We start from the raw sequence: 27,999 nt of genomic DNA, 5'->3' as shown, positions 1-27,999 counted from the left end.
AAAAGTAGGCAAATTGTAAAGATTGTACTTCTCTATTCCAACATTAATATAAAAAACTGCTACATTCCCAGCATCATCAGAAAATCTTATAAACTAGTGACAAAAATGTGCTATATATAAATGGTGCAAAAAACAACTTTATAAGTTTAAGTGTTTTATGTAAGTCCAAGCCTTTATGTTTTTTCTATGTATGAAGTATGTATGAAGTTTTTTAGAGCCGATATTCTATCAAGAATGTAAGACAATTTCCACATTATCATGAACACCTTGAAGCAGCAATTCTCCTTCATATGAAACAATTTTCTTTCTCTTTGCAGCTCTCAGTGTACCAACAAGTGCTACACAAAAAGAGGAAAAGCTTTGAAATATCATTTTAAAAATTAGTTATTTTGTGCTTGAGAAGAGAACTCTGGCTTTCTGAATATACAACATGACTAAAGTTTCTTCTAACAAAAATGCAAAATCCACTGACATCAAATACATTTATGTTGAACATTTATTACATTTGTTACACTCACTGTCTCATAATTATTATGAGAGCAATAAAATCTTTATGTTTTAAAACGTCTGGCAAAACAAATTTCTAAATACGGCCTGGTACTGCAAGTGGCCTATATTTTCTTAGACTTCATCATACTTTGGTAAGCACAGAAGACTAAGAAAAACTTGACCATAATATATGAGCAGAATGAAAATTTTAGTACCATTCATTTAAAGAAACTCATAGGCACAAACCTTCAAAAATATTGGCACATCGATCATCATTAAAAAGAACTCCAAATGTCACCACATGCTTTCCATCATTATTAACACTACCAAGACGCTTTATTTCCTGAACCAACAACTCAACTTCATGGCTTACATTCATACTTGCAACCTGTCACACAATTTGTTTTTCTTCAAGAAAACATGTTTAATACATTGGAAAACTGAACTTAAAATTTCTTTGCATTACAATACATTATGGCATAAAATTCTTTACTCCCAGAAAATTTAATTTGGTAATTTCACATATCATAGCAATTATTATCCACAAGATTTGTGGTGCTAGGGGCCTGAAGCCGCCCTTTGGGGCATGCAGTCTCCCTACTGGGAGGTCATAAATCAAACCCATTGTTATAACTCTAAAAAATTTTAGCCCTAAAATTGAAAGGCACAGCCCCCAAGTCAGAAAACTTTTTATGTTAAATATGCTATCTTTGTCATTGATTTTCTTTGAAGTAGCTGAGTGCGGCAAAATTTGCATAATGGTGAAAAATGTCTCTGAAACCTGTTCCATGCTGGTTTCTTCTAAACAGTAACACAACATTCTCAAAAGTCTGAATGTTGATTTGGAATAATTCTGCAAAAATAAGCTTCACAAGGTTTAAAAACAGAACACTTGATGTAGAAATTTGGTGCTTGTTCCAGGTATGTTAAGCATGTTTGTTTCATGAGAGATCTCTGGTACATTGACTTTTTCACAATGCAAGTGTACTAGCTGGCATGAAACTGGTTTTGATTTTTTTGTCCAAATGATGCAATTTTCTTTTTCATGAAGTTTTAAGATCTTGGCCTTAGCAAAGACTCCTTATCTACTAGGAGGCCTCCAGCAACATAAATACCACAATGGTGCTCATTAGACTGGAAAGAACAAATCATGAGGTGTTTCTACAAATTGGTTTATAAAATAGCATTTTTTTGCCTTTGATCAATCTTCAGTGGGAAAAGCCCAGGGGGTACTCCCATTAAGGATGCTGCCAAAGAAATGGATGCTGCCAATGACATAGTTTCCGTCCTTCTGTTACCATTTGAGAGTTGTTGTCAAAAAACACTACCATTTGAGGGTAATTTTATTACATGTTAGCTTTGGCCCTCATTGGACCCCCTGTTTGGCCATAATGGGAGTAACCCCCCGGGGGAGGGGGGGAGTTCAAGTTTTCATATTTAAAATTCCACTACATACAAAAGTCTGACAACAATACAACTAAAAACAACAAATACAATATAGTAATTAAATACAACACAAATTATACATAATACTGAAATGGACTTTTGTAGGTAGAGGAATTTATTTGAGGAGGAGCTCACTCAGTAGATAGACTAATCGAGGAGAGACCACCCCCTGAGAAGAGATGGTTTTCAAAAAAGATTCTCGTTATGTCTTAAGCTTTTTTCAGATTACTTATTTAGCTGTTTAACTGTATTCATCGTATTAGCAAATGCTGCCAAATACAAATCAATATCACTTCAGCCAGACATGGTGGGCAAAAATGGGCAAATTTTCGAGTAGGCTGCAAAGCAAGCCACGCCTAAAGCATGTCTTCTCAAGGCAGCCGTAGTGGCTGGTTAAAGTATCATCAGCTCATGACATCGTGAATCTGTTGTAATATAGCAAGCTAAGGTCCAAACAACAATATTGTCTTTGTTTGACAAGATTAATATTTAAATTCATTGCAATAAAAAACTTACCTTGAACAATTTTCCTCTCAGCAGTTGGCTTCACGGAAGTTGAGATCAACGACAACAACAATTTGAATTGAAAAGGAGGCAAACACAATATGTTATTGCGTGTTAGTGTGATAGCTTCTTGCTGGTGTCGTTTGGCGGCGTGGAATGCCCTGAGTGGAATTTTACAAATAAACATACCGTCGATTGAGCATGGCTCCTGTGAAATCAAGAAAAGTTGCCATAATGGGCTTCAGATCCGTCGGTTAGTTACAATTATGATGTAACTTTCGGCATTAAATAGATCTAAGCTTACGTGTGGTCCTATTTATGTGGTTATTATTCTGACTGTTTTCTAATATGGAACAATAGCCTGTTGATTATTATGCCACTTATTGATTGTGCTATCAATGCTCTAATTGATCATCGGACCTTTAAAGATCACAAGAAGCAGTATGATGAAGTTAAATGGTGACAGAAGATTGGGGGAGAAGAAGTTTGCTTTGTCTGTTACTGATATTGCTCTCAAAAATATTTATGTTGATAGCAACCGTTATTAAGGCCCTGTTCGCACGATACCAGAGTCATTTCATATTGAATCACTTTTCATACGGAAAAGGTTTTCTGTCCACACTATGACCTGAAAATTTGCACGTGCTCGTAGTTATGCTAATAGACTTCTTGTAATCGCACCTAACTCTAAATATCAATGAAGATAAGTAAATTATGATATAATTGATTTTATAAGCAGGGCCCGCACCACAGGGAGCCATGGCCTCTCCACATTTAAAATGAATAGATTGAGCTCAAAGGATTGAGATTGAAAGACTTTAGATTGCAAAAAGTACATTGAACCAAAATCCACAAGTAAAACAGCGTAAGCAAAATATTTGGCACAATAGGGGCTAGACTAAGGTATAAGAAACTTTCTCTGCATTGATGGTCCCTCCAGTTTAGGTTCAGTTGATAAGGGCACTGTTACCTGATAAGGCCCTGATAAGGACATTGTTACTTGCAGCTCAAATTATTCCTCTCACAGGTCGCAGCTGATAAAGTGCCATTCTTCATACATGTTTTTCAACTTGGCACAATATCACTTGAAGCAGATAACAAATGAGGCTTTGTAAAATTTTAAAGAGTCCACCCATTCCACTTTGAATCTGCAAGGGAACCATATTAGATCACTTTTGAGCTTGTGTGAACATGTGAATCCCATATTGTTTTCGCTCCAGAACCTCTGCCCCAGAACCTCCATTTAGCGTACTTTTCAAGATATGAAATGACTATAGACACCAATAATAATAAATAATAAATAATTATTTGCTTGCAAATGAAAATGATTGTGTAAGCTGTAAACCAAGTATTTTGCCTTCACAAGAAATCAGAATGTCAGATATGTCATGCAAGTTTTCAGAACAAAAGCCAAATGGACCACATTCCATGTTTTTAGGCAACTCCTTTAAGACAATAGATTTTATGGAGCAATGTTAAAGTGTACAGTCTCAGTGTGAACAGAAGTGGATCCCATACGAACTGAAAACAGGATTGTGTGAAGGGTTAGTTGAATCTGATATCAAACCATACTACTGCTTTGCAGAGATGATAAACAGGCAAAAATTTTGCATTGGATTTGGAACCTGAATCTGATACGAAAGGAAAACGGTGGTGGAAACGAGGCCTAAGAATGTTTCCCATGAAGATGTTAACTCATGGCCTGGAAAAGCAAGACAGGTGTCTAGGTGTGGATGTGTATTCACTGGCCTTTCCAAGGCAGGCATATTGGGTGTAAGATGGCAGAGAGCCCTAGTTTGGAGTAGGAAGTCAAGATAAGCATAGGATGCCTGAATCAGATGACAAACTGCCAGATATCAAATGGCTGTCAAAACTTTAGGAAAATAAACATAACATTAGTTTTCAAGGCTGAATTCAGCCATCACCCCTCCCTTCTTGAAGTATTGATTTACTATGAAAGGATATTGGAGATTGTGAGGCAATGTTTCTTCATGTGACAAATTATGTTTTCTTAAAATATCGATAAAGCACAGTGCAACTTCTAAATGTGCCAGTATCTGCTACTTTGTTTGGGTAATTTTCTATTTTTGTATGCAAATTGGCATGTATAGTTAACCAGGAGTTTTTGATAAGCTACCAAAATTTCTTGATTACAACTTTCTCTTTTGTGCTTCAGGCAAGTCGTCGCTATCCATTCAGTTTGTTGAAGGTCAATTTGTGGATTCTTATGACCCTACAATTGAAAACAGTAGGTATCATTGTGATCCTTTTAGATATGCATGAAGTCATCACTGACCTCCTGCCAGGCCGCTCCGTTTAAGGCGCGCGATCACGCGCGTGCACCTTGGCACGCTCCCGTTGTTGCCAAGACGCGCAATAAATCACGCGTCTGGTTTATAAGAACCCTTTAAATCGCGCTTCTTGTGTTTTGGTTTTGAATAGTTATTATACAAAGAGCCTCTTTCGAGGAAATTGTTATTGCCTCGAAATGTTATTGCGTAATTACAATTTCAAGTTAAAGCAAAAACCTCTTGAATATATTTCCGGTCAATAACCAATAAACTGTCATTGTAATTCCTGATTGTTATAATTGGATTTCAACACAGTCACGCAACCTTACTAATTCATTCTTTCACACATGTGCATGGAGACAGACTTGTGCTTCTGTTCGCTTCTTTTTCACAACAGAAGTTTTTAAATGACCAGTAATTCAAAGTGTCAAGCCATAGAGCTATCTACTTTTTGCAAGTATCGCAAGAACGAAGTTTGTCGGATCAAAGACCGACAAATGGAATGGGAAGACAATGATAATTTCGATTTGGTGTAAAGTTTGCTCAAAACACAAAAGCATTATTTTATCAAATCCTCTTTGTAAAGGAAGTGCAGGAAAGCAATTGAATCGTACGTCAATGGAACGAATTTTGATTCTTCCCTTTCTTCTGACTCCGATTTTCCATCGGAATTTGAGCTGGACATTGTCGAACTGCAACAATAATTTGTTTTTTTTGCTTTTAGTGCTCTATTAAGTAGTTTGTTTAGATATTTCTAGATACAAAGCATTTACATGCGAAAACGTGCCGTTTTTGCCTACTTTAACGTAAATATATTTTTTTGATAAAGCGCGCGCCTTAGCAATGTATGATTTTTTGCTAATTAGCAAATTTGATAACCATTTTTTACAAAATATTATTTTAGCTTTTTCCACTCGCATAAAACACAAAGGCCAAGAATACCAAATTGATCTGGTGGACACAGCAGGCCAGGTAATTTAAAAACAGTTTTGTCATAGAACATAAAAGTGGTCTTTGTTCTTCAGTATTTCTATCATTTCTCTAATTTACAGTCATAAAATTCAGTCAATTATGATTATTAGGAAAGGTCTTAATGGCAAAGTTTTTATCCTTGACTTTGCAGGATGAGTACTCTATGATTTCACAAGCATATACCGTTGATGTTCATGGATATGTTCTGGTTTACTCTGTTACATCGCAGAAAAGGTATGCAATCTTTGATATTAGAAGAGGAGAGTAATATAACTCTCATTCTAGTTTTGATATGGAGCAAGCAGGACTGTCACTAGCTATTGGGCTCAAGGGGTTCTCAGGTCCCACTGGCTAACAAAGTTGGTGAAGCATCCTTTATTTGGGAAAAACCCTAAATTTGCTGATGAAGCACCCTTGATTGTAAAAAGCTCCCATTTTTAACAATGAAATTTTTTTCCAAAGGGGTGTCACATCCACCCAGAGCAATAACCCTTTGAGGAAGTGGTTGTTTTTCAAAGGACTCTCTTGCCAAAACTTGCTTTTCTTCAATTAGCTTATCTAATGAAAACTAATATAATTATCTAAATAGTTTTGTTGCTTGTTTTTAACATTAACATCTAGCAGTAAAACATTTTGAAAAGTTGTCAGTTCAGAACTTAATTTAATCAGAGAAAAGTTATTTCAGTCGGCTGGCATTGCGACACAAAGCCTTGTTTGCGAACAAGCCACCAATTCATACAATGGCTATTGGTTACTTTCAGTGTTAGCAGCAGCAGTTATATAGCAAGAATAATTACAGAAAGAAGAAAATGGAAATAAGAAGAAGGGAGATGGCATTTCCATTATCTATAATGGTTTCACCTCTGCCAAAGCACTTGAACATTTTGCTCTTCATAAACTCAGCCTTTTATGAATGAGGATTTTAGGAAAAAGTTTAAGAGCTCTGATTTAGATAAAAAAAACCAGTGATAATCTAAGGAAAGCAAACGAATTTCAATAAATTTTATTTTTGGTTCAGTGACAAGCCATGTTATTGTGTGTGACCAATATGATAGACTCTTGTCATATTTCACCAACAAATTTTGTATATCAAAAAGTTGATTTTAGAAAATTATGATGATTGTGTTTTTTTTATCCTAGTTTTGAAGTTGTGAAAGATATTAGAGAAAAACTTCTTGATTTGACTGGATCGGCATTGTAAGTTATTTGTACTGAGAAAAACTTGAGAAAGTGACACACTCAGAACAGGACTCAAACCCTTGACCAGCTGCATTTTTGTTATTGCTCAATCAATTGAGCTACTTTTCCGGCCATATATTCAGATCCAATCTCAAAGCAGTTGCACTCACACACAGATAAACTATTCACAATGCATGCAGGGGACTTATCACAGCATCCAATGCATTGCACACCAGACCTCCATTGTAGCATCTTGTATGACAACACAGCTCAGCTGTTAGAGCAACAATTTACATCGTTGCTGGTCAAGTTCCTTTCTGTCCTGGTTGTGTTATTTGCTTGCATTTTTTCAAGCCATATTTTTCAATTTCTGTTCTATACACATTAAGTTACTTTGATTATGTTGTCTTGTTTGGTAGAATAGACAATGTCAGATTTGTAAAAAATGAATATTGCTTGTATGATTTAATTGTACACCAAATAAAGACAGACATAGATTGAGTTGTATCTATTAAAACTATCCAAAAAAATTGATAACAAAGGTTTTTAAGAATTGTGCCATTACAGGGTTCACCAGCTTCCAAAGCAGAAAGGCAGACAGTGGTTTAGTGAAGGGCATGCACTCAAGTGGTTATGGGTAGCATTTCCCCATGTAAATGGTACAAAAATGGTGTAATTGAATGAAAGCATAGCCTTAGTTGAAATTGCAGTTGAAAATTTAAGTCTTTCCTTGATCTTTTTATTTACTTGATGTTTAATGCAAAAAACAAATGATTTCCTCTAGTCTACCAATAATATTGGTTGGAAACAAAACAGACTTACATATGGAACGGTATGTATTTGAATCCTTAGTAATTAGGTTCTTGCATTTTGTAACTACATTTATGTGCAAACAAGGGGCTCCATCTCAAGTCATGGAGGTGGCAATGGAGGTGGCAAAATCATCAAAATGGAGGTGGCAAGTAAAAGACTAATAACCGCAAGATTTTGCAAAAAACTCTCTTATTTTGCAAGAGGTGGGGCCATTTAAAATTTGAATGTTTGGCACGGGTCAAAGATAGGGAGAGAACAGATTTTTATTAAATAGCCTTTTTCCCAGACCAGAATTGATGCACCACCAGTTAACTGGCAAAATTGGTTCCAAGTGTTTTAAGCATTGAAATATTAGCTAAATCATATAACCTCCTAGCCTTATAAACCATGTCATCTTGGTTTAATCAGCAAGGAATTTCTCTCCCAGAGGCGGCGGACAGTGCTATTTATGCTATTTCATTAATAGCAATTTTTTTCCAAAGAAATGTTCTGCTTTTGTATTAGACAAATTAATGTAACATAAATTATACGAGTAAAATCTTTTCTGGATCTTGATTTCCTTATCCAGTTCCTTCATTCCATGATTTATTTGACCCCTCTGTGCTTTTTGATATTGCGATTGCCCGACTTAATCTATTCAAAGAATGCCGCGTGTATACCTTTCTGATCCACGCTGTGGCCGTCGATGGCCATGCTATTACTTGGCCCTTCTGAATAGCAAACGGAGGAAACTAATAGGAGTTGCGCCATAGTGTGGCTATGGTGTGACGCAACGGGCTATTGTGAAATACGCATATCTGACAGCCTTGCTATTAAATTCTTGGAATGAATAGCAAGAGCTCACACGCGATCACGCATACAAATCGTCAGTTCGATAAACGTTGGGAAGAGAGTAGAGACCTTTTCAGATACAACATGAATCAAGTAGCGTCAGGTGGTGTACGATGGGGTGTTTCAACTGTCTTTTCCCTCATATCTATGCAAGGAGGTAAATTAACTCATGAACAGCGCCTTCGTCTTAAAAAAGACGGACGCCCATGCCCCGATGTTAAAGTTAAAAGTCGTTCGTGTGAAGCTGTGTATAGAGGTTTTTCTTGGATATGTGGTGATTCAGAGAAGAATACATATTTCTGCTGGCCATGTTTAGTCATGGGAGATCATTTGAAGGTAAGAAGATTACTATTTTCTATTTACTATTTTCTCTCGTCGGAAAGTCTCGTTTATAGCGGCTTTGCTATTACAAATTGAAGATGAATAGCAGGGCTTTTAACGAGCGGCGGAGAGCCGCGGTAGTCTAAACAGCCCTGCATATGTAGCCACCTTTTACAAACGCAAGGAATTGTGGCATTTTCATGAACACACTTATTCACAAGACACCGATTGATCAGATGTCCCTGTCATAGTCCCTACAAGAAGCCATTTTAGTATTACTTATGCTCGAGTTTACGAAACTGACCATCTATAACTTAATGTTTAGGTTTAGGCATAGTTAACTATCGTTTAGGCGTTTAGGTAAAGACTACATTTGCTGTAATTGTTTCCATTACTACCAAGATACCAAGGGGTGTATCACTCTTCCCAAAAGGCGTCCGAGATTTTTTAAAACATTAGTATTTTTGCCAAAGGTGTACGAAGGTGATACGCTCCTCGATTTCTACAAACAACTATTTGAAATTAAGAGCAGTTTGATGCTAAAATCGAGCTAAATATAAAAAACAAGGTTGCAACTCCACTGTAACTTTTATAAAAATGTGGGTGATAATAGAAGAATTTTTATCAATTTATTCACATAATTTATTTCAGATGAAGGCTTGCTTCGTGCAACCAACTGGATTTGCATCTGATGGCAGGAATTTGTCGAATGTCGCTAACAGGCACCAAGAATCAAAAAGTCACATGACATGTCACGCTTCGTACAAGCTTTTAGGGAATGTGGATGTGGCCAGTGCACTTGATGAAGCAAGACAGAGAGAAATTCTGAGACATAATGAAAATGCATCAAGATATTCAAAGATGATGAAGCACCATATTGATGTTGCAGTCTACTTGTCTGCCCAAGGACTCGCTTTCCGGGGGCATTCTGAAGACAAATTCTCTCCAAACAGGGGAAATTTCATTGAATTGATGGACTTGTTAGGGAACTACAGTCAAGAGTTGCGAGTTTTCCTAGACAAGGAACGGATAAGTTACACCTCCCACGACCCACAAAACGAATTGATCAAATGCATTTTCCAAGAAGTCCAGAATGAAATTCGAAATCGAGTAAGTGCTTCCAGATGTTTATCCGTAATGATGGATGACACCAGTGACTTGAGCAACACGGAGCAGTCGGCTGTTTCAGTGAGACTTATTCATGATGGGAATGTCGAAGAACATTTGCTTGGCCTCACAGATGCATCTGACGATCAATCTGCTGATGGGCTTACAAAGATCATGATAAAAATATTAGGGAGCTACAATGTTACTCCTGAGACAGGAAAGAGAAAGCTGATTGGACAATCATATGATGGTGCGGCGACAATGAGTGGCGAGCTCAATGGTGTGCAAAAGAGAATGCGAGATTACTTTCCACTTGCCTACTACAACCATTGCGTTGCACACAGGATGTCACTTTGTGCGTCGCAGTCATCGATGAAAATCCCAGAAGTGGCTAAATTCTTTGGAATATTAGACAAGCTGATAACGTTTTTCCGAAGCAGTCCCAAGCGAACGCGATACCTTGGATATAATCTTCCAAAGCCTGGTGATACAAGGTGGCTTTCTCGAGACACGGCCATTACTGCAATCGATTCGTGCTACGAGACAATCGGCACAGTCTTATACCAGATGTCTTCGAATGGGAGAGAGAAAGTCGACACCCAAACGACAGCCAGAGGTCTTCTTGCCAACATCCAAAATGTTGACTTTCTATGTTTACTGAAGTTGTACAGGAAGATCTTTTAGCATTGCACGCCAATTATCACCGTTATGCAGAAGCCAACATTGGATGCTGTTCAGCTGAGATCTATGCTCGACGACTTCCAACGTTTTCTTGCTGCACTAAGCTTTGAAGACATTTGGCAAATTACACTCGATGCGGACCCAAGTTTCCCCGTAGAACGAGCCAGAGCAGGATGGAGAGGAAGGGAAACGCACAATAATGGATCCGAAGATGCTTGGAAAGAGAAGCTGTCGATTGTGGCATCAAAAGTATGCATCGAGTTTTCAGGGCAGATTTCATGGAGATTCGAGAACCTCAAAAAATTCAAGTGGATGGATCTGATTCACCCCGCCAAGTTTGCAGAGAATGTCAAAAGGCCTCCTAATGAGATAAAAGAGCTCATCAGAGAATTCGGAGATTTGTACCCATTTGCCGTTCATGACATAAATTCAGTGGAACACAATTTGGAAGTTTTATACAATAACCATGAGATCTCGCTGCTTCTTCGTAAATGTGCGAACGAAAGGAACAGAGCCATGAAGCAAAGGAGAGCAAGGCACAGAAGTAATAAAGCAAGCCATCGCGAGGAAAGTAGCTCTGGTGACCAGGTGATGGAAGAGGTGATAGACGTGGAAGAAATTGACGAATTTGAAATTAGAGAAAGTACGGGTCTTGAGGGAGACATTGCACACGGAGAAACATTGAGTATGCAAGACCTGCTCACTGTAATACATAGCACGGACCTTGCAGATGCTCTTCCGCAGGCAATGGTTCTCCTGGAAGTTGCAGCAGTGACCCCACTCACAAGCGTACACTGCGAAAGAGTGTTCAGCCGTATGAAAAGAGTGATTTCAGAATCGAGATCAAGAATGCTGCAAGAAAGAAAGGAACACCTTGTTTTCTTACAAGTTGAGCATGGTACATTGCGATCATTGGCAAAACAACCAACATTTTATCAGAATGTTGTTAGCAGGTTCAGAGAGAGCAATCAGCGACGGCTCGAACGATTTTCAAGAAAATAACTGCAATTTTTTTCATAGATGTGCTTGAAAAAATGATCAATTTGCGATACACGTTTGTTGTAAAAATAAAATAAAAACAACAATAATGTTTGAGCTTAGACGAAATGTTTTCTTTTTTTCAAAATATTTCGTATCTTAATAGAAATTTTTGTGGATTTTTCAGAAACGAGCGTAGTTTTGGAAAATAGACCATCATTTAGGAGCAGTGATAACTTTATATCTGTATCCCTCTTGTAAAGGATGGGCGTTTCCGCCCTTTTAAAGGGCGTGGCCCCCGGACCCACGTTGTTCACTCGCTTCGCTCGCGATTAATAGCAATTTATTATTGCTCCCTGTCGCCCCTGTTCTCTCCTATTGTACTTTTTCATTATCTAACTTTAAAGCAGCAAAAAGGTTATAAATTGTTCTAAACAATGACTGCATATTTGTTTGTATCCAGGATGATTTCAATGGAACAAGGAAAAACCTTGGCTGATTCATGGAAGGCAGTTTTTCTTGAGTCATCTGCAAAGGAAAACAAGGTAATGTAATAAGTTTTAATCCATATAATGAAGCATGTTTGTTTTCAGTCATTGGGTGACACATTGCTTGTTCACATATATAAATGGAGGAACCAATATGAATAAGAACTGACCTTTTTAGTTCCTTACATCTTGTGTACAAACAGATCACGCAAAGCGCTACCAAGCTTTTATTGAGTTTCAGCCAATAAAGAGTTGAGTAGTTGGATCAAATATCTAGAGCTGTTTCTAATGAAAATTGCTGTTTATTGCTCTGTCATAATTTGCTTGATGCCCTGTAGGCAGAGCTGTACGCACTTTTTGGTGTAAAGAACAGGACAGTTTTAAGTTGCTCTACTGAGTTTCATGCTTAAAGTCTAACAAAGGCCTGGTTCACATGACTCTGGATTCATTTCATATTGGATTCACTGACCCAATCTGATACAAATATGGAGCTCTGTTCACAATATACAGGATTCAATTAATATCGGATTCACTTTTGTTCACACGGCAATGCTACGCTACAATGCTGCTCCAAAAAATCTGTTGTCTTGAGGCAGTTGCTTAGGAATATGGAAAGTTGTTTTTTTTCTATTAAATGACATTCTTTGATGAGACTGTCTGACATCTGACAAGCTGTTTTCTTTTGAAAAATAGGTATTTTGAAAACAGTTAAACAATCTAATGAAACCAGTATTATGAACACAGCCTAAGTGAACAGTCGTCTGATGATTTCATTATGCATGAAACTCAGAGTAGCCACTAGGAACCATCATATACAAGAGTTGAAGAGCTGTTTCTAGATATGCAGTTTTATGCAATATCCCTTTATTTTCAGTGTGTAAGGGACATTTTCCTGGCAATAATCAATGAGATTGAAAGACTGCAAAATGGAACTGGGATTAAAGATAAAGAGAGTTGTGTTTTATTGTGAATTAAGTATTTCTGTGGTCATAGCTGCAAATGAATGTTGCATTCCAAAAAAACATTTGTCAATTTTAATTGCTATTTTACCATGTGCAAATGGTGTAGGAGAGCACTGTTGGCATAACAGTACGGAAATTCAGATTTAGCTCAAATGATATTTTTCTGTACCATAAGGCACTCAGAGAGCTTGCATTATCACGTGTGTTCACAAACAACTGCTTAAACCCTAAACTTGCCTATGAAAATAGATTTCATTGATTCTGGGAAGAGCTGATAGTCCTTACAACCAAACATATAGGGTTTGAAAGTTTGTCTATGATGATATTTATATTAGCTTGATTTTCACATTGCCTTGAATTGTCAGTCAAGATGTCTTTTAGTGCAATAATGGTTATGCTGTTTGCAAGTTTCTGTATCAAATATGGGACATATGCTTCATTTCCCTTGATTTTTAAACATAAGTAGCAAAATATAGCTTACCAAGGCTGATTTTGTTTCCATGGAAAGTGAACATCATCATTTTTTATGGATTATTAGTTGTTAATTATAATTAGCCCTCTTATGTAGTTAAGGTGTATTTAACAAATTAGCAATCTTTGTGTACATGACTTAGTAAAAATATTTGTAAAATGTTTGTCAATCTTACTTTGTTCATTTTACTTCTGAAAACAAATTTGAATAGGCTCTCGTATCTTTAGTCATGCAATTTTGGTTGAATATCAACACCAAAGACTTACTTTCAGTATAAGTACGTTTTGCTATGTGAAGTTAGAGTAATAATGGAAGTCGAAGGCCTACTGAAAAGTCTAATGTTTTTTTGTAAAAAAGTATAAGACAGGAAACAGCAGCACATTCTTTATCCAGCCCTATCTCTATTACGACATCTCATATATAGATATATAACAAATTTATTTTTCCCCACTTTCGTTGATGAATCTGATATGTATTATGTATACATCAAATCAGAACATCATAGTTGACATACAATGCCATTTTCTTTTGGAATTCACACAACAAAGTATTATAAATAACTAGATAAATGAAACATGTAACAACTCCAAACAATGTGTGTTAAGTGTAAAAAATTTTCTTTGGGGTAGGATGGGCCAACACTACATCGGCAGTTGCAAAGGGTAGAAATAATTGGAAGAAAGAATTACTTTGATTTCAGAACCTGCATGTTCTCTATGCTTCCATTTTGTTTGATAATGACAATCGTGGCCAGCAAAATAACCTAAAATATCACCTTTTGTATTTCAAGAAACATTGTTGAACTGATAATCGATAAAATGTGTTTGCTTTGCTTAATGAATATAATTATCATGCATCTAGGCTTTACTAAATTGTTGATCCATAGCAGAGTACGCTTAATATTTCAATTTTTTCTGTTTTAACTATAAAAGATAAAACTTTAAAGAGGTGAATTTCTATCTGACTTTTCTATCATATTTCGGAAAAACATATTGTTTTAGCATTTGTTAAAAAAACTACGGTTATTGAACTAATACGGTTGCAATAAATTGGTAATTTTGGCTCTTTTTAGTCTTAAATAAACGTAAACCTTGGGGAAAAGATTTTGGTGTCTGAGAAATGCTATCCTATTATCTATGAAGCCTTTGCTTCAAAAATATCCGCAATTTATATCTATAACTGCAATTTTAGCAGAGCCACAGGCAAGTCTAGCCTTTTTCTGTTCGAATAAAAAGATATTCAGTCATCCAAATCGAAGAGTTGGAAACTATTAGGCTTATCGTCTAACAATAAGTATTTCTTTGTCTAAATAGTGTGAAATTATCATCAAAGTGAAGGTCCGAGAGATTCTGAAGGTGACTCTTGATGCATCTGCGTCTGCAAAAGCAACCCATGTTTTTTCTACCTATCTTGTTTGTCTTGTTTCCTCCAACATTAATGCCGTTATCACTATCCAGCTATCTTCCTTTTTCCCTCCATTCTGGCTATTGTTGAAGTTTAAACTCTTATCTGCATCTTGTTTGATGACCGTTTCAAACTCTGTAAATATGATGCTTGTAATGTATATTCCTGTCCTGTTTTTCAGATCTTTTATTTTTTCCTATAAATCAATTTTATTTTCTTTTTTTCCCATTGCTCAGGTATGCTATCTTGAAATATTCAATTGAACATAATATCCAGTGATATTTGCATTACTCCCCCTCCCTTTCCAATACCATCAAAAGAGGGTGGCCCTTTATCTGTATATCGGGACGGACAAAGGATAAAGTTACTATCCGTGGCGGCACCACGGTTGCCGCCGAAAGACTGAAAATTTTTCGAATTTTGATGCTTCCATTTCCCTGGAAAATGCACATTTTAAGCAAGTCATCCTAATCCTTTTGAAAATTCTTTTATTTTTGCAAACAGATTGAACAGCAGATAAAAACAACTGGTACAATTTCGCCGTGGTCTTGAAAATACCATGTTATTGCGTTACTTCTTAAGCGAAGTAACAAGCAGCACCAGTTGTCAATTTAGATCCCTCTTTCGAACTTGGCATTCCTTTCGAATGTTAAGACAATCTGGAGCAGTTGACGCTTCTACCAAGAAACGGATGGGAAAATGGAGACAAGGCACAATTTTACCCAAGGATGGCCTTGTTTTTTGAATTAAGTGCTAACAAGAAATCTTGAAATCACTAACACTTAGTTTGTTTACCTGCATTCATATCAAGAAAATATCATATTTAACCAACAGAGCAACTACCTTTGCTTGATCCTTTATTGATCTTAAGACGTGAAGGTCTCTGAACTCCTAAACAATTTCTTCCACTGAGCAATATTTACCTGAAATTTCCTATTGGGATACTTTTTGGGGGTGGGACACCCCCTCACATCCCCCGATTGCGATCATTTTTTATTACTACACCCCTTCAAATAACGTTAAATTCGATATGTAATTTAAAGGCAGACCTTTCCATTTTTTGTCAAATTTGGTACAACATGTACAACAAAGCAACATTGATAAAAAATTCAAAATAGTGTTAGAAATTCTCTGCATGTCGTCTCCATAGTATGGCATCCAGAAAAGAAGGTACAAATAGAGTTCTTATACATTAGAACCAAAATGTTGTATCATGCATAAAACTTGTACCTGTAGCTATGTAAAACCTCTTGACGTTCAGCTTTCACTTAAACGGTAAACGATGAGCAAGAAATTGAACGTTACAGTCAATAATTTCATTTTATGCATGAATTGTGCAGAATTTTCCAGCATTTGCTGATAACATCTTGAAATTAAACCCCATCTACCTCCCAACAAAACGTCCAGGACCTAAATATCGATATAAGCAAAATTTGTGCATGTTACTGGCTGGGGCTTTGCGGTGCTTAGTGTGTGGGAGACTGCAGTGCTGACCCTACATTCATATCAAATTTCACTGCTAAGTGCTAAGAACGATTCTGACAGCAAAATTATCTGCAAAGAGTTAAAAATACAGTTGCTCACAGCCTTTTTTGACTTTAAATGAAATTGAAATTTTTTCTTACAATCCTTTGACCTACCTTGCGAAACTACATTTGATAGATGTAATATCATAGAACCTTTTTTGAGGAATCTTCCCTGCTTATTATTGACAGGAAGTCCTTTTACATAATTGCGAAAGTCATGAATGTCGACGTTGCTGTACCTTCGCCACCAGGATAGAGATTAAGTTGATATTGTACTATTGTTGAGTTCAATTGCAAGTTGATTTCACATTATTGTTGGGTTGAATCAGAAAAAATTCTTATGTTATGGTCTGTTATGTAAAATTCTTATTTTATAGGTTGTGATTTATTTTTATAAGACCATTTTTCGATGTAAAATCTCAATTTGAAAACGTCTTAAGAACCCCCCCTCCAAACGTCCAAACGACGTTGTTGGGGAAAAATCGATATGTTTGCGGCCCCTAAGTAAACTTTCGAAGCTGCTAGCAAATTGTATGACATTTGTTTAACAAAAAATGCATCAAGACGTTTTCTTAAAATTTTTTACTTCGACTTATTGGTAGGCCCCCTCTCTAATAAGCCCCTCCCCTCTAGGACATGAAATAAATAAGCCGCGGGGCTTAAAATAAAGTTTTACGGTATCCCTGCCTTCCGGCCTACCATATCCTTCAATGTTGTCATTGCCTTCCCTCTTTCCCTTCTATGATCCACCTTTTCAAAAATTACTTCATGAACAAAAGCGGAGTCCCAATAAGACAGATTACTGAATAGATTTTATGAATGAAAAATCTAACACGAAATGATAGACCTGGCCATCTAATCTCCAATTTAGTCTGGAAAATATGAGATCTGAATTTTTAACACAAAAGTCGAAAGCTCAGTGGTCCCCGAAGAAAATCCAATTTTCTTTTCTGGCCCGGTACTCTATTACTTAAGAACTCCTGGTTCATTTAGTTGATTGACGAAATTTATGAGAAACTCATGTACTTTGGGCTAATTAAATTTCTCGAATAATATCAGACATGTACCCTCATCAATTTGATTTTCAAAAGAAAAAAAGTCAACATCGTTGGCTAATTTTGATGTTTATGCTAAATTAATTGATGCAATAGAAGCTAAAAAATGTTACTGTTGTATATTTCTTGAGTTTGCGAAAGCATTTGACACAGTTGACCATACGATACTATTTCGTAAACTCGAATATTATGGCACTAGAGATGTTCCTAGAGGTGCACTAATAGTTCAAATGCTGAAATTACATAAAGGGGGTGGGGGGGGGAGCATACTCTAGTACTCTGGACAATTTGAGGAAAAAGCTAAAACACGCAGCGATAATAATTCTTTTCAAAAAGAGTACAGATAGTAAAACCTCTTCAAGTCATTAGGCCTCCTAAAATTGAATGTGCTAAATTTATGTTTGAAGTTTCAAAAGGCAACATTGATAGCTACATTTGTGACTTCCTTCTTCTCACTACCGAGAGTCACAACATTGGAACCAGACATGCTACTAGCGGTAACTTAGAACAGATTACAAATCTTTATTCATAACAAACTCTGGTATAAAAATTTGGAATAACATACCAAGTAACATAAAAAGCCTTTTCACGTCTTTTTAAACAACTGTTACTTCAGGAATAAACCTAAAAATCCAAGATGATCCACAACCCCTTTTCCCCCTTTCTTTTTATACAATTGATTTAGTTCATTTTCATCTTTTCAATTTTTATCATTGTTTTTATCTTTATCATAAAAATGTTTTCTTAATTTTTAGTATTTAACGAATGTATATTAACTGATCTTGATCTTAAACATACTGGGGTATATGGCTCGAAAGCTATTTCAGAGCTCTTTCCATATATATATCCTTCAACGGTAATCTGTTAAATTGATGTATTGTTATTCTTTTGTTTGCATGATTGTCTTTTATAGCTTCTAAAAAGCAAAATTATATTCTATTAATGTAATTAGTTAATTATTGTTTAAAATATACATGAATTGAATTGAACTGAATTGAATTGAATTGAATTAAGGTCACGGAGGGGGAGGGAGGACGCACGACGCAACAGTCCAAGAAATATGTTCAAGAACAGGGCCCCAATAACATTACCATTAATAGGAAGTGAGTACTTACTTTCCGTAAAGCATTCACAGTGGATCTAGTTTTAGCAAGAGCTACCTAGTTCCCAGTTGAAGGTGCAAGTTGACTTTGTTAGATACGAAACCTAAATCCGTCACGACTCGTAGGGTTAAGTTTATGATGATCTCAATCTATATTTATATAAATATATGATACGATCTCAGTCCCCTTATTGAGGGTTGCTTAATGTTTTATAGGAAAGAGTTACCTTGTAAGTGCTTGATACAGCAATATGTAAAATAAGCTAAGGCGTAGGAGACATGGTACAGGCTAGCTAGGCCTTCCCACAGTGGCGAATCTAGCCTTAAAAATCTTGGTGGGAGCTAGCCGGGGCAAAGAAACAAGGGACCAGTGGCGGACACTTGGGGGGGGGGGCGAGGGGGGGCGATCGCCCCCCAATACTTTAGAGAACAATGGTCTTTTGTTCTAAAACAATGGGAAATGTGACGTCATCTTATTAAAACAATAGGCTTGCCCCCCCAATATTTGACCAAGTGTCCGCCCCTGCAAGGGACAAAGAAAATTTATAGGGGGGGGGCGTGGCCCCCATTGCCCTTTGTAGAAACGCCACTGCCCTCCCACTTTTTCCAGAAATTTTAAAAGTACCCTTTTCTGTAGAGAAAGTATCACTATTTGTCTGAAAAGTGCTTGCTTGCAGGATTGAGTACCGTTTTTCAAAACAGGAGACCTGCTTCTGCTGAAAGATCCTTTTCAATGTAGAGAATAATCAAGACTAAATAACGGACAGACATTATAGATAAAAAGATGCAGACATTTAGAAAAAAGTACATTTTTAACCTTAAGTTGTATTATAACATTAATAAAATAAATTCAGTTACAGACAAATACTTTTAACTTTTTATCTTATTTTTTGTGTGAGCCGAGTATTCAAAAATGCTTTTTCTGAGTGTCCTTTTATGTTTGACCTCCTTCTACCCTGCATTTTACCTTGTTGAAGGCATTTGTGCCTGCTTTGTAACATCAGCAGTTGTTATAAAGGCACCATGATTTGCTCAAAATCATTGGATTATATAAGCAACCGATGTAAAACATTGCGCTAGGCATACAGTTACTGACAAAAATTATAACAAGAAACTCCTTCTTTGATATATTTATTCTTTTTGTAAATTGGCAATGAAGAAAGTTTTTGATACCCACGCTAAATTTTCTTTTACTAACAAAAATTTTGTCATGAAGAAAGTAATTGATACCCACGCTAAAAAAGGAGAGACATGGGGACAATTTAAAAAGGAATAGGAGACCAGGAGAAACAAGCTAAACCTAGAGCAGTTGACCAAAGACTGAGATAAAACTTTTTGTTTGGGGGGCCAGCCTTGATAAATTAGTGTAACAACAGCCATATTTTACAAAATAAAGGTATTTTACTTATGTTACTTAAGCTTTTTGAGGGGGCCAAGGCCCCCGGTATCTTGGTCCTTGGAGTTGCCATGGACTGAAGTCATATTTCTCAAACCTGTTATACAGCAGTGAAAAGTGGGAAAATTGTTTGGTTCCATGCAATGTCACTGTTAAGCCTCCAAGGTCTTTTTCCTTTTAAAAAATTGTTTAACAATGTACTCTGAATTTTTCTGTTGCAAATTATTGTCACAGAATTACTGCTTTTGTTCATGTTTTGAATGCTTCATAATTTGGAAGGCAAATGTATCATGCTTAAATTTACCCAAAACAAATGACCCAATAGAAATGAAAAAATTGTTTAACACAAAATTACAAGTTTAGTTAATGACCAAATTTAAACATAAATATAAACATTTGAATTTATATTTTAGTTGGAACCTTCAAAATTAAAGAGGAAGAGGAATTGTTGGATGTTTTAGAAGTTGCTTTTGACACTGGCTACAGGCATATTGGTAATGTTTGCTTGAAACTATTTAACAGATCCTATCTTTTTGGAATTCTCAATGGCTCTCAGAATTATATAGGATTAGGGTCATATTCTTTAAAGTCTATATGAAACCTCAATTTCTGAACGTGACTTTAAAGTCATTTATTTGTGTTTGCTATATTTTCTACTTTCAGATACTGCGTCAGTTTATCAGAACGAGCAATTGCTTGGAAAACATTTTAAACATCTACTACACAAGAAGGGGTTGAAGAGAGAGGATGTGTTTCTAACAAGCAAACTGTGTATGAACTTTTACACTTACATTTTTGCACTGTTAAAACTCCTGCTAATAGGTGAAATGATGACACAGTCAAATGCATAGAGAACAGGAGCCTTAGGCATATCCCACTAACTTTTCCAGCATGGTAAAGTGCTCAAGGATGGAAATTGTTAGAGTCTAGTGGGGCAAGAGCCCCCAACGTTAGTGATTTTTGGAAAAATCAAGATTCTGTCTGTGAACTTCAAGGTAGAATTAAAATCACTTTTGTGGCTGAAAAAGTCCAAAATTAAAATTGACACCTAAAAAGAGTTTGATAAAATTTTTTACCCAAGTGCAATTTTTCTGACAAAATTGCTGTTTGGCTTCTGTCAGTTGAATTGACATTTCCTCTCCCACCACTCTCGTAGGAAAAATAATCGATTTACGCTTCATTTCAACCATGCAATGCGACCGTTTATTCACGGTTGCCACTACTTTTCAACAAATTTCTATGCCCCTGTCAGTGGTGGCAGAGGGGCTTGACCTTCCAACAGGGGGGGGGCTTGGCAATCGGAGATAAAACAGTGAATCGCAGTTGCAAAAAGACGCACAGACTTTAACAAAGAAAAGAGCTGCTACTTAGGGCGGCATCAGTATTTTTTGTAGGGGACTCGCTTTTTTATAACAAAATGTCCCTAAAAAGACAAAATACATATTAAGAAAGTTCTTATAGATTTTTTCCAGTGATTTTTCTATATTCTCAACGCTCTAAACTTTTCTGTGGAATAAAAAAGACGTCGTTTGGTCATGAAACATAATAGGAACCATTTGCACTTAGGTAGGTTAAGTCTTTGCAAGCTGCAGATTATTGCTCGTGTCGCAATAAACAAGATTTGTAGCTCTTGGGGTGACAGCTCCAAGAGCTACAAATCGGTCCTTTACTCGGCAGATTCGGCATTTTGGTGCTTACTCGGCAAACTTAGTCGATGGTATATTTGATTGTTTTCATTTTAATTTCGATTTGGTACTCTTCGCTCCTTCGCACGTTAATATTTCAACTGTTAATTTGCAAACTGAAACCAGTGGAAACCAAGCCCCACATTACAATGTTCCAGGGTTGGGTGCGCGAATGACGAGAATGATTCCAAGAGAATCGACAAAACCGTCAAATTACGTTCCGCCTTTGGATAATAGTAAGGTTGTATTGTAAGCAGTCCAGAAAAGTTGTTAACCTTCCTCCAGACAAAAACATCCCAGCAGGCAAACCTTCCTCACAAAACAATAGAAAGTGGGCGTGGTTTGGGTGTGTCATAGGAGCTTCTATTGTTTTTCGTGGACCTTCCTCGGGTCAGTTGCCGTGCGACCGTGATGTTTTCCTGACTCTGATTGTAAGGTAGAAAAAATTGATCCAATAAGTGCATTTTCCAGCGAACTGGAAGCATCAAAGCCTAAAATTCCCCCAGTAGTAACTATCGTGTGCTTCTTTATTGCCTGTGTTGCAATAATCTGGAAGCTAGCAAAAACGTAATCTATTCTAGGTAAAATGGTTCCTATTCTATCATGTTTAATGATTGAATAAAGAAAGTTTTGTTTTATCAAAGAAAGATTTCAAAAGGAAAGCCTATCCCAATATCCTTTTTACGACTGGCCTTGCGCGCCTGTGTCTAATTACTATTTCATCGCTGAGATCATTTAGAGTATTTAAAGTGCCACTGAACTGAAAAAATCAAAAAAATTTTTATTGATGTTCTAAGTCAAGTCGGTGCTCCTGAATCCGATGCTGAAGTTCCCTTTTCGGAATTGTGAAGTGTTTTGAAGCTGCAACGCTTCAAAGTTGCGATTTTCAAGACTTTTTGTGCGAAAATTTGTGCGCGGCCTGTGAGGAATTTCAGGAATGTGTGACGCATTAACGTTTATAAGTCGCGGAAGTGATGCGGGCTTCAGTACTGAAGACTGTATTTCGAGTGCGATAAAAAACCAAAATAAACGTGAAGTGGATGGAAATAGTGCGATACTTGTGCTTTAAATATCACTAGCTATCTAACTACAAGACATGTGCAAGGTATTTTCTTGCAAAAATTTCGAGCCCATACAAAATAAGCAAACTTTTTGCGTGCAGTTTTTACCAAGACTTCATGCCGATCATTTACCTTTTGTGAATTATTGAGCGTGTCGAATAAGAATGCTCTTACAAACAGCTTTACAAATTATGAATAAAAGTGAGCAAACTGATCAAGGGAAAAAGTTGATCTATTATAGGACCACACAAATTGTACATTTCTCGGCGCTTTTCCCACTATCCAACTTGCGTTGCCACTGTCAAAGCATCAGTTATTGCCAGGGCCGTCAAGATGGGATAAGTTGCCCCAGAACATCGTGGTCAGGGGACCTCAAAAAGTAAAGAAGTTCATTAAAAGTCCATAAGTAGCACGGTGGAATATTTTTAAGCTTCTATTCATACCCCATCTTTTTGGCGTATCAAACTGCCTATCTCTATCAAGTTTCATGCTGGTATCACAATCTAATGGTTAAATTGTGACAATTACTGCTAAGAGGTTTGGAATCTAGTATCCCAGTCTATAAATAGCACAAGGGAAATTTTTCGGCGTCTATTCGCATCCTATCCTTTTCAGCGTATCAAACTGCTCATCTCTACAAAGTTCCATACTGATGTCGCGATCTAAAAGTTAAATTATGACAATCACTCCTTAGAGGTCTGGGACCTGGTACCCCAGTCTATAAATAGCATAAGTGGTATTTTTCAGCGTCTATTCGCTTCCTATCTTTTTTGGCGTATCAAACTGCCTTTTACTACCAAGTTCCAAGCTGGTATCGCGATCTAATGGCTAAATTATGTCAATTACTGCTTAGAGGTCTAGGACCTGGTATCCCAGTCTATAAATAGCATAAGGGGGATTTTTCAGGGTCAATTCATATCCTATCTTTTTCGGCGTATCAAACTGTCTTTTACTACCAAATTCCATGCTGGTATCGCGATCTAATGGCTAAATTATGTCAATTACTGCTTAGAGGTTTGGAACCTAGTACCCCACTCTATAAATAGCACAAGGGGGATTTTTCAGGGTCAATTCATATCCTATCTTTTTCAGCGTATCAAACTGCCTATTACTACCACGTTCCATGCTGGTATCGCGATCTAATGGCTAAATTATGTCAATTACTGCTTAGAGGTTTGGAACCTAGTACCCTACTCTATAAATAGCACAAGGGGGATTTTTCAGGGTCAATTCATATCCTATCTTTTTCAGCGTATCAAACTGCCTATTACTACCACGTTCCATGCAGGTATCGCGATCTAATGGCTAAATTATGTCAATTACTGCTTAGAGGTTTGGAACCTAGTACCCCACTCTATAAATAGCACAAGGGGGATTTTTCAGGGTCAATTCATATCCTATCTTTTTCAGCATATCAAACTGCCTATTACTACCACGTTCCATGCAGGTATCGCGATCTAATGGCTAAATTATGTCAATTACTGCTTAGAGGTTTGGAACCTAGTACCCCACTCTATAAATAGCACAAGGGGGATTTTTCAGGGTCAATTCATATCCTATCTTTTTCAGCGTATCAAACTGCCTATTACTACCACGTTCCATGCAGGTATCGCGATCTAATGGCTAAATTATGTCAATTACTGCTTAGAGGTTTGGAACCTAGTACCCCACTCTATAAATAGCACAAGGGGGATTTTTCAGGGTCAATTCATATCCTATCTTTTTCAGCGTATCATACTGCCTATTACTACCACGTTCCAAGCTGGTATCGCGATCTAATGGCTAAATTATGTCAATTACTGCTTAGAGGTTTGGAACCTAGTACCCTACTCTATAAATAGCACAAGGGGATATTTGTCAGCGTCTATTCACACCCCATCTTTTTCAGCGTATCAAACTGCCTATCTCTATCAGGTTTCATGATTGTATCATGTTTTACGCAATTTGTAACTTTTTATCTTCTTACAGACCTCACTATGGCTGAATTGACTATATAAATCTGAATGCGTCACTCGCCCCAGCCTCTTTTCGCACGACCTACTCGCAAAAGAACCCCAGAAACCCCTATTTGTGAGCTCCAAATTAAAAAACCAAACTTTTTTTCGAAATCAGCGATGATTAGTCTACCAGAATCAACAATAAAAAAAATTTCTTTTTTTTCAATTCAGTGGCACTTTAAGCCAATGCTTAATTTTTTTATTGTGATATTGCTTTGGACTGCTATTACCTCAAAATCACAAGATAATATTCAGAATGGTACTTTAGGGTTGGGGATAAACTGAGGGTTTAAAAAAACGAGCCGATTTACATAAGATGTGACAAATTTTTAATATTCATTTACACTAACAGTAGGAAAATTGTTCAAGAATCATAAAATTCAATAGTAAGCAAACGGGGGAATGATCACGGCATTTTTCGACAGCAAAGTATGCCTTCATTTTATCTAATTGAAAAATCTCCTACCCGGCAACCTGACACTTGACACCCCCCTAAAAACGTTTTTAGTACCGCCCCTGCTTACGTATTAAAAAAATACTGATTGAATCTCTTTATTGGTAAGATAAACATTCCCTTGCAAAGAGCATTGGCCAAAATGTTTTATTTTGTCTCTGCTACATCTTATGATTGGTGCAAATTCATGCAGAAGTTTAGCCAAGAAAAGGTAGGAAGAATTGAACTTCGCACTAGCAAACCAAGATCAGTCATGTTTTTAAACATTCTCATCATTTCTGAAGGTGATGTTCGCCTATAGCATAAAATTTAAGGCCCAATCTTGACAAAACTCCGTCCTTGGCGCATAAAACATAAAAGCGAATAGCAAAAATGTACTCTGGAGAATAAAAAAATTCTGTTATCTTCTCTTTTTCACTTTCAAATGAATTTGAAAATTTTCAAAGATTTGTCTACGACTAGACATTCTACATGAAAATACTTTCAAATAAAAAAGAGTCGAAGCAGAGAAGGGTGCTATAAAATTTCCGATAGTTTCCAATGTTAAGTACAACAAAATATAACTTGATTTAGTTTTGAGCCAAACTATAGTGTTTGGTAACACGGGGGAGCAGCCCGAACCCCCCTTCGTTTTTACTTGGCTCACTTCCCTCGCCTACTTCTGCATACCTTCTGTAAAAGTCTGCCTCCTTTGCCCCGTCATACTTCCGGCATCCCTGGTGGTAGGTCATTTATGAATATAGCAAAGTGTAATGGTTCAAACACAAAACTTTGTACTCGAGATGATACAACAACCTCTCCAGATCTTGCTTCTTCATGAACCTGATTTATCTGGCCTCGTTTGCAATTTTTTTTGTGAAGAGATATCTTGTCAAATGCTTTTGAAAGTCCAGCAAATAACATCAGTTTGGCCCCCCGAGTCTATCGTTTATGCAAAAATTAGGTGGGATTTGCAAGGTTTGTATCCTCTAAAACTAAAATGTGCACCTGATAATTTGTTGTAGTTTCTGTCCGTTACCTTTGAGCAAATAGTGTGCTGCAAAATTCGGCAAGCTATACAACTACAAGTTAGAGAAATTGACCGGTAATTGCCAGGGTCTGACCTGTCTGCCAACTTCTTCAAACATTCGCCTTTGTAGGAATAACCATTTGTGTTATTATCAATATGTACAACAGGAAGATTTTACGAAACATGTCTCCTGTATAGTGTATCCCTACACAAGGTTTTGGCACTTAGATTTACCAGTAGCTCTTATAATATCTGGTGTATTTTGAACACAAGGAACTTCTAGCTTTTGTGTTTTTTATCTGTCATCGGTATGCATCTTTGGTCTGTTATGGCTATTTGGACTTTTCAGAGTTCTTTTCATCCTACCTCTTTCTTTGATCTTTCTTAAAAAACTTCTTTATAGCCCCCAAAAATCATGGGTACAAGGAAGCAGAAGAATCCTTTCTCAAGTCGCTTACTGATGTGGGTAGCAGTTACATCGACCTTTATCTTATACACTGGCCAGGAAAGTCAAAACTAAGGGGTTTAGATCCAAAGAACAGAGAATTCCGCAAGGAAAGTTGGAAAGCTTTGGAAGACATGCATAAGAAAGGTAAGAACTTTTTTAATAGTGATACAGCAGACACCCGTGTCTCCATCTTCATTGGCTCATTTCGTGTCCATTCAATATATATTGGGCTTTTTGTTGTTGTATAGACCTTCTGATGCTGGGTCATTCTGCTGGGCTTGTTTATGGTTATATTTGGTTTCTTTATTGATTTTATGTTTGATTCCTCGTCATCCTGCGGTTCAGCACAACTACTTTGCCGATTTCTAGTGCACCAGAAAGAGGGCATTGTTTGAACTCTATGTTGTTTGGGTAGAAGTAACTCTTGAAAGACTAAACTATTTGCCTGATTGGTTAGAAAACGTACTTGCCCTTTTTCCCAGCCAACTTATAAAGTATTTCAATGCCTTGAACCGTGATAGAAGGATCTCAATGTAAAATCTAAGCAGAGAATTTTCATGTTCCATTCACATGCATGTAAAAAGATTTAAATAGGTTTTTCAAAATGACAAAAAAGTACAATTTAGCATATGAAAGTCACCAAGAATTGCATAAATAGAAGCGTTTTTGATGTGTTTCTCTAGCAACAGTCGTTCGAAGTCTTCTTAAAAATGAATCCCATCACATCAGATTCTTGTTCAAAAACTGGTTTTTAACATAATTTAATGGGAAATAAGCAGAGGTGGCGCTAGTTGACATGAAAAGGGAAGATTGATGGGTCTAAGGGTGAAACTCCTATAAGTTTATCAGAACCATACCATTTTCTTAAACCCCCTTTTTTGTAAAACCATACTCTTAGGTGCAGCAATGTTGGTGTCTACAAAGTTAGGTTAGAATAAATTGCAATATTTTTAACGGGATAATATATACATATCAATTTACTCAAAAGAATTGGTCATATTTCCTTGTATACTAATTATGTCGTTTTTTCGTCTGTCATCGTAAGAAATCGGTCATCATCAAACATATATGAAAACATGCAAAAATGATTAAAATAAAATTTGGAAAGATGAATAACATACTCAGCAGGAAACTTTCTTTGCTACTAATGACATTAAGCTTTATAACAATCTCATTTAAGTCCTATAGCAGTAGCGAGCCAGTTTAAAAAGTCTTTTCTAACATACCACAAAAACATGCTAGTTGACTTAGGCCTACAAATATAAATTTCAAGAATTATTTAAATGCTAACAGTGACACTTTTTCATAACACCAATTACACCCCTGGA

At 36.7% G+C, this 27,999-nt stretch overlaps 3 protein-coding genes and 1 pseudogene across 4 annotated transcripts in view; 3 read left to right on the top strand and 1 right to left on the bottom strand.

Annotated features, from left to right (window-relative positions):
- Positions 1-13: 13 nt before the first annotated feature.
- On the bottom strand, positions 14-2,585 carry LOC148958235 (costars family protein ABRACL-like). The gene is made up of 3 exons (XM_089113016.1): positions 2,452-2,585; positions 736-877; positions 14-338 (listed from the first exon to the last, which is right to left on the bottom strand). The coding sequence occupies exons 2-3, from the start codon at positions 866-868 to the stop codon at positions 229-231; spliced, it is 243 nt and encodes an 80-aa protein (XP_088969142.1). The 5' UTR covers positions 869-877; positions 2,452-2,585; the 3' UTR covers positions 14-228.
- On the top strand, positions 2,552-14,479 carry LOC135682845 (GTP-binding protein Rheb). Its single transcript, XM_065197916.2, has 8 exons — positions 2,552-2,692; positions 4,616-4,687; positions 5,635-5,702; positions 5,854-5,936; positions 6,843-6,899; positions 7,666-7,713; positions 12,076-12,157; positions 12,975-14,479. Exons 1-8 carry the CDS (start codon positions 2,641-2,643, stop codon positions 13,068-13,070), a joined length of 558 nt encoding a protein of 185 aa, XP_065053988.1. The 5' UTR covers positions 2,552-2,640; the 3' UTR covers positions 13,071-14,479.
- Positions 7,721-11,655, top strand: LOC148958234 (uncharacterized; annotated as a pseudogene).
- Positions 14,480-18,499: 4,020 nt separating the features above from the next.
- The window catches only part of LOC135682842 (uncharacterized), a 36,306-nt gene continuing 26,806 nt past the window's right edge, over positions 18,500-27,999 (top strand). The window contains exons 1-4 of one of the 2 annotated variants that reach the window (XM_065197913.2): positions 18,500-18,622; positions 20,431-20,511; positions 20,681-20,788; positions 26,627-26,815. In XM_065197913.2, the coding sequence (XP_065053985.2) occupies positions 18,580-18,622; positions 20,431-20,511; positions 20,681-20,788; positions 26,627-26,815 (421 nt within the window). In that variant the 5' untranslated portion in view covers positions 18,500-18,579. The remainder of the gene's footprint in view (positions 18,623-20,430; positions 20,512-20,680; positions 20,789-26,626; positions 26,816-27,999) is intronic. The other variant, XM_065197914.2, reaches the window with a different exon arrangement.

This window comes from Rhopilema esculentum, chromosome 16, assembly GCF_057945365.1.
Source record: "Rhopilema esculentum isolate cy_ngs chromosome 16, ASM5794536v1, whole genome shotgun sequence".
Taxonomy (NCBI): Eukaryota; Metazoa; Cnidaria; class Scyphozoa; order Rhizostomeae; family Rhizostomatidae; genus Rhopilema; species Rhopilema esculentum.
The sequence above is the reverse complement of the archived record's forward strand: the minus strand, read 5'-3'. Positions and strand labels throughout refer to the sequence as shown.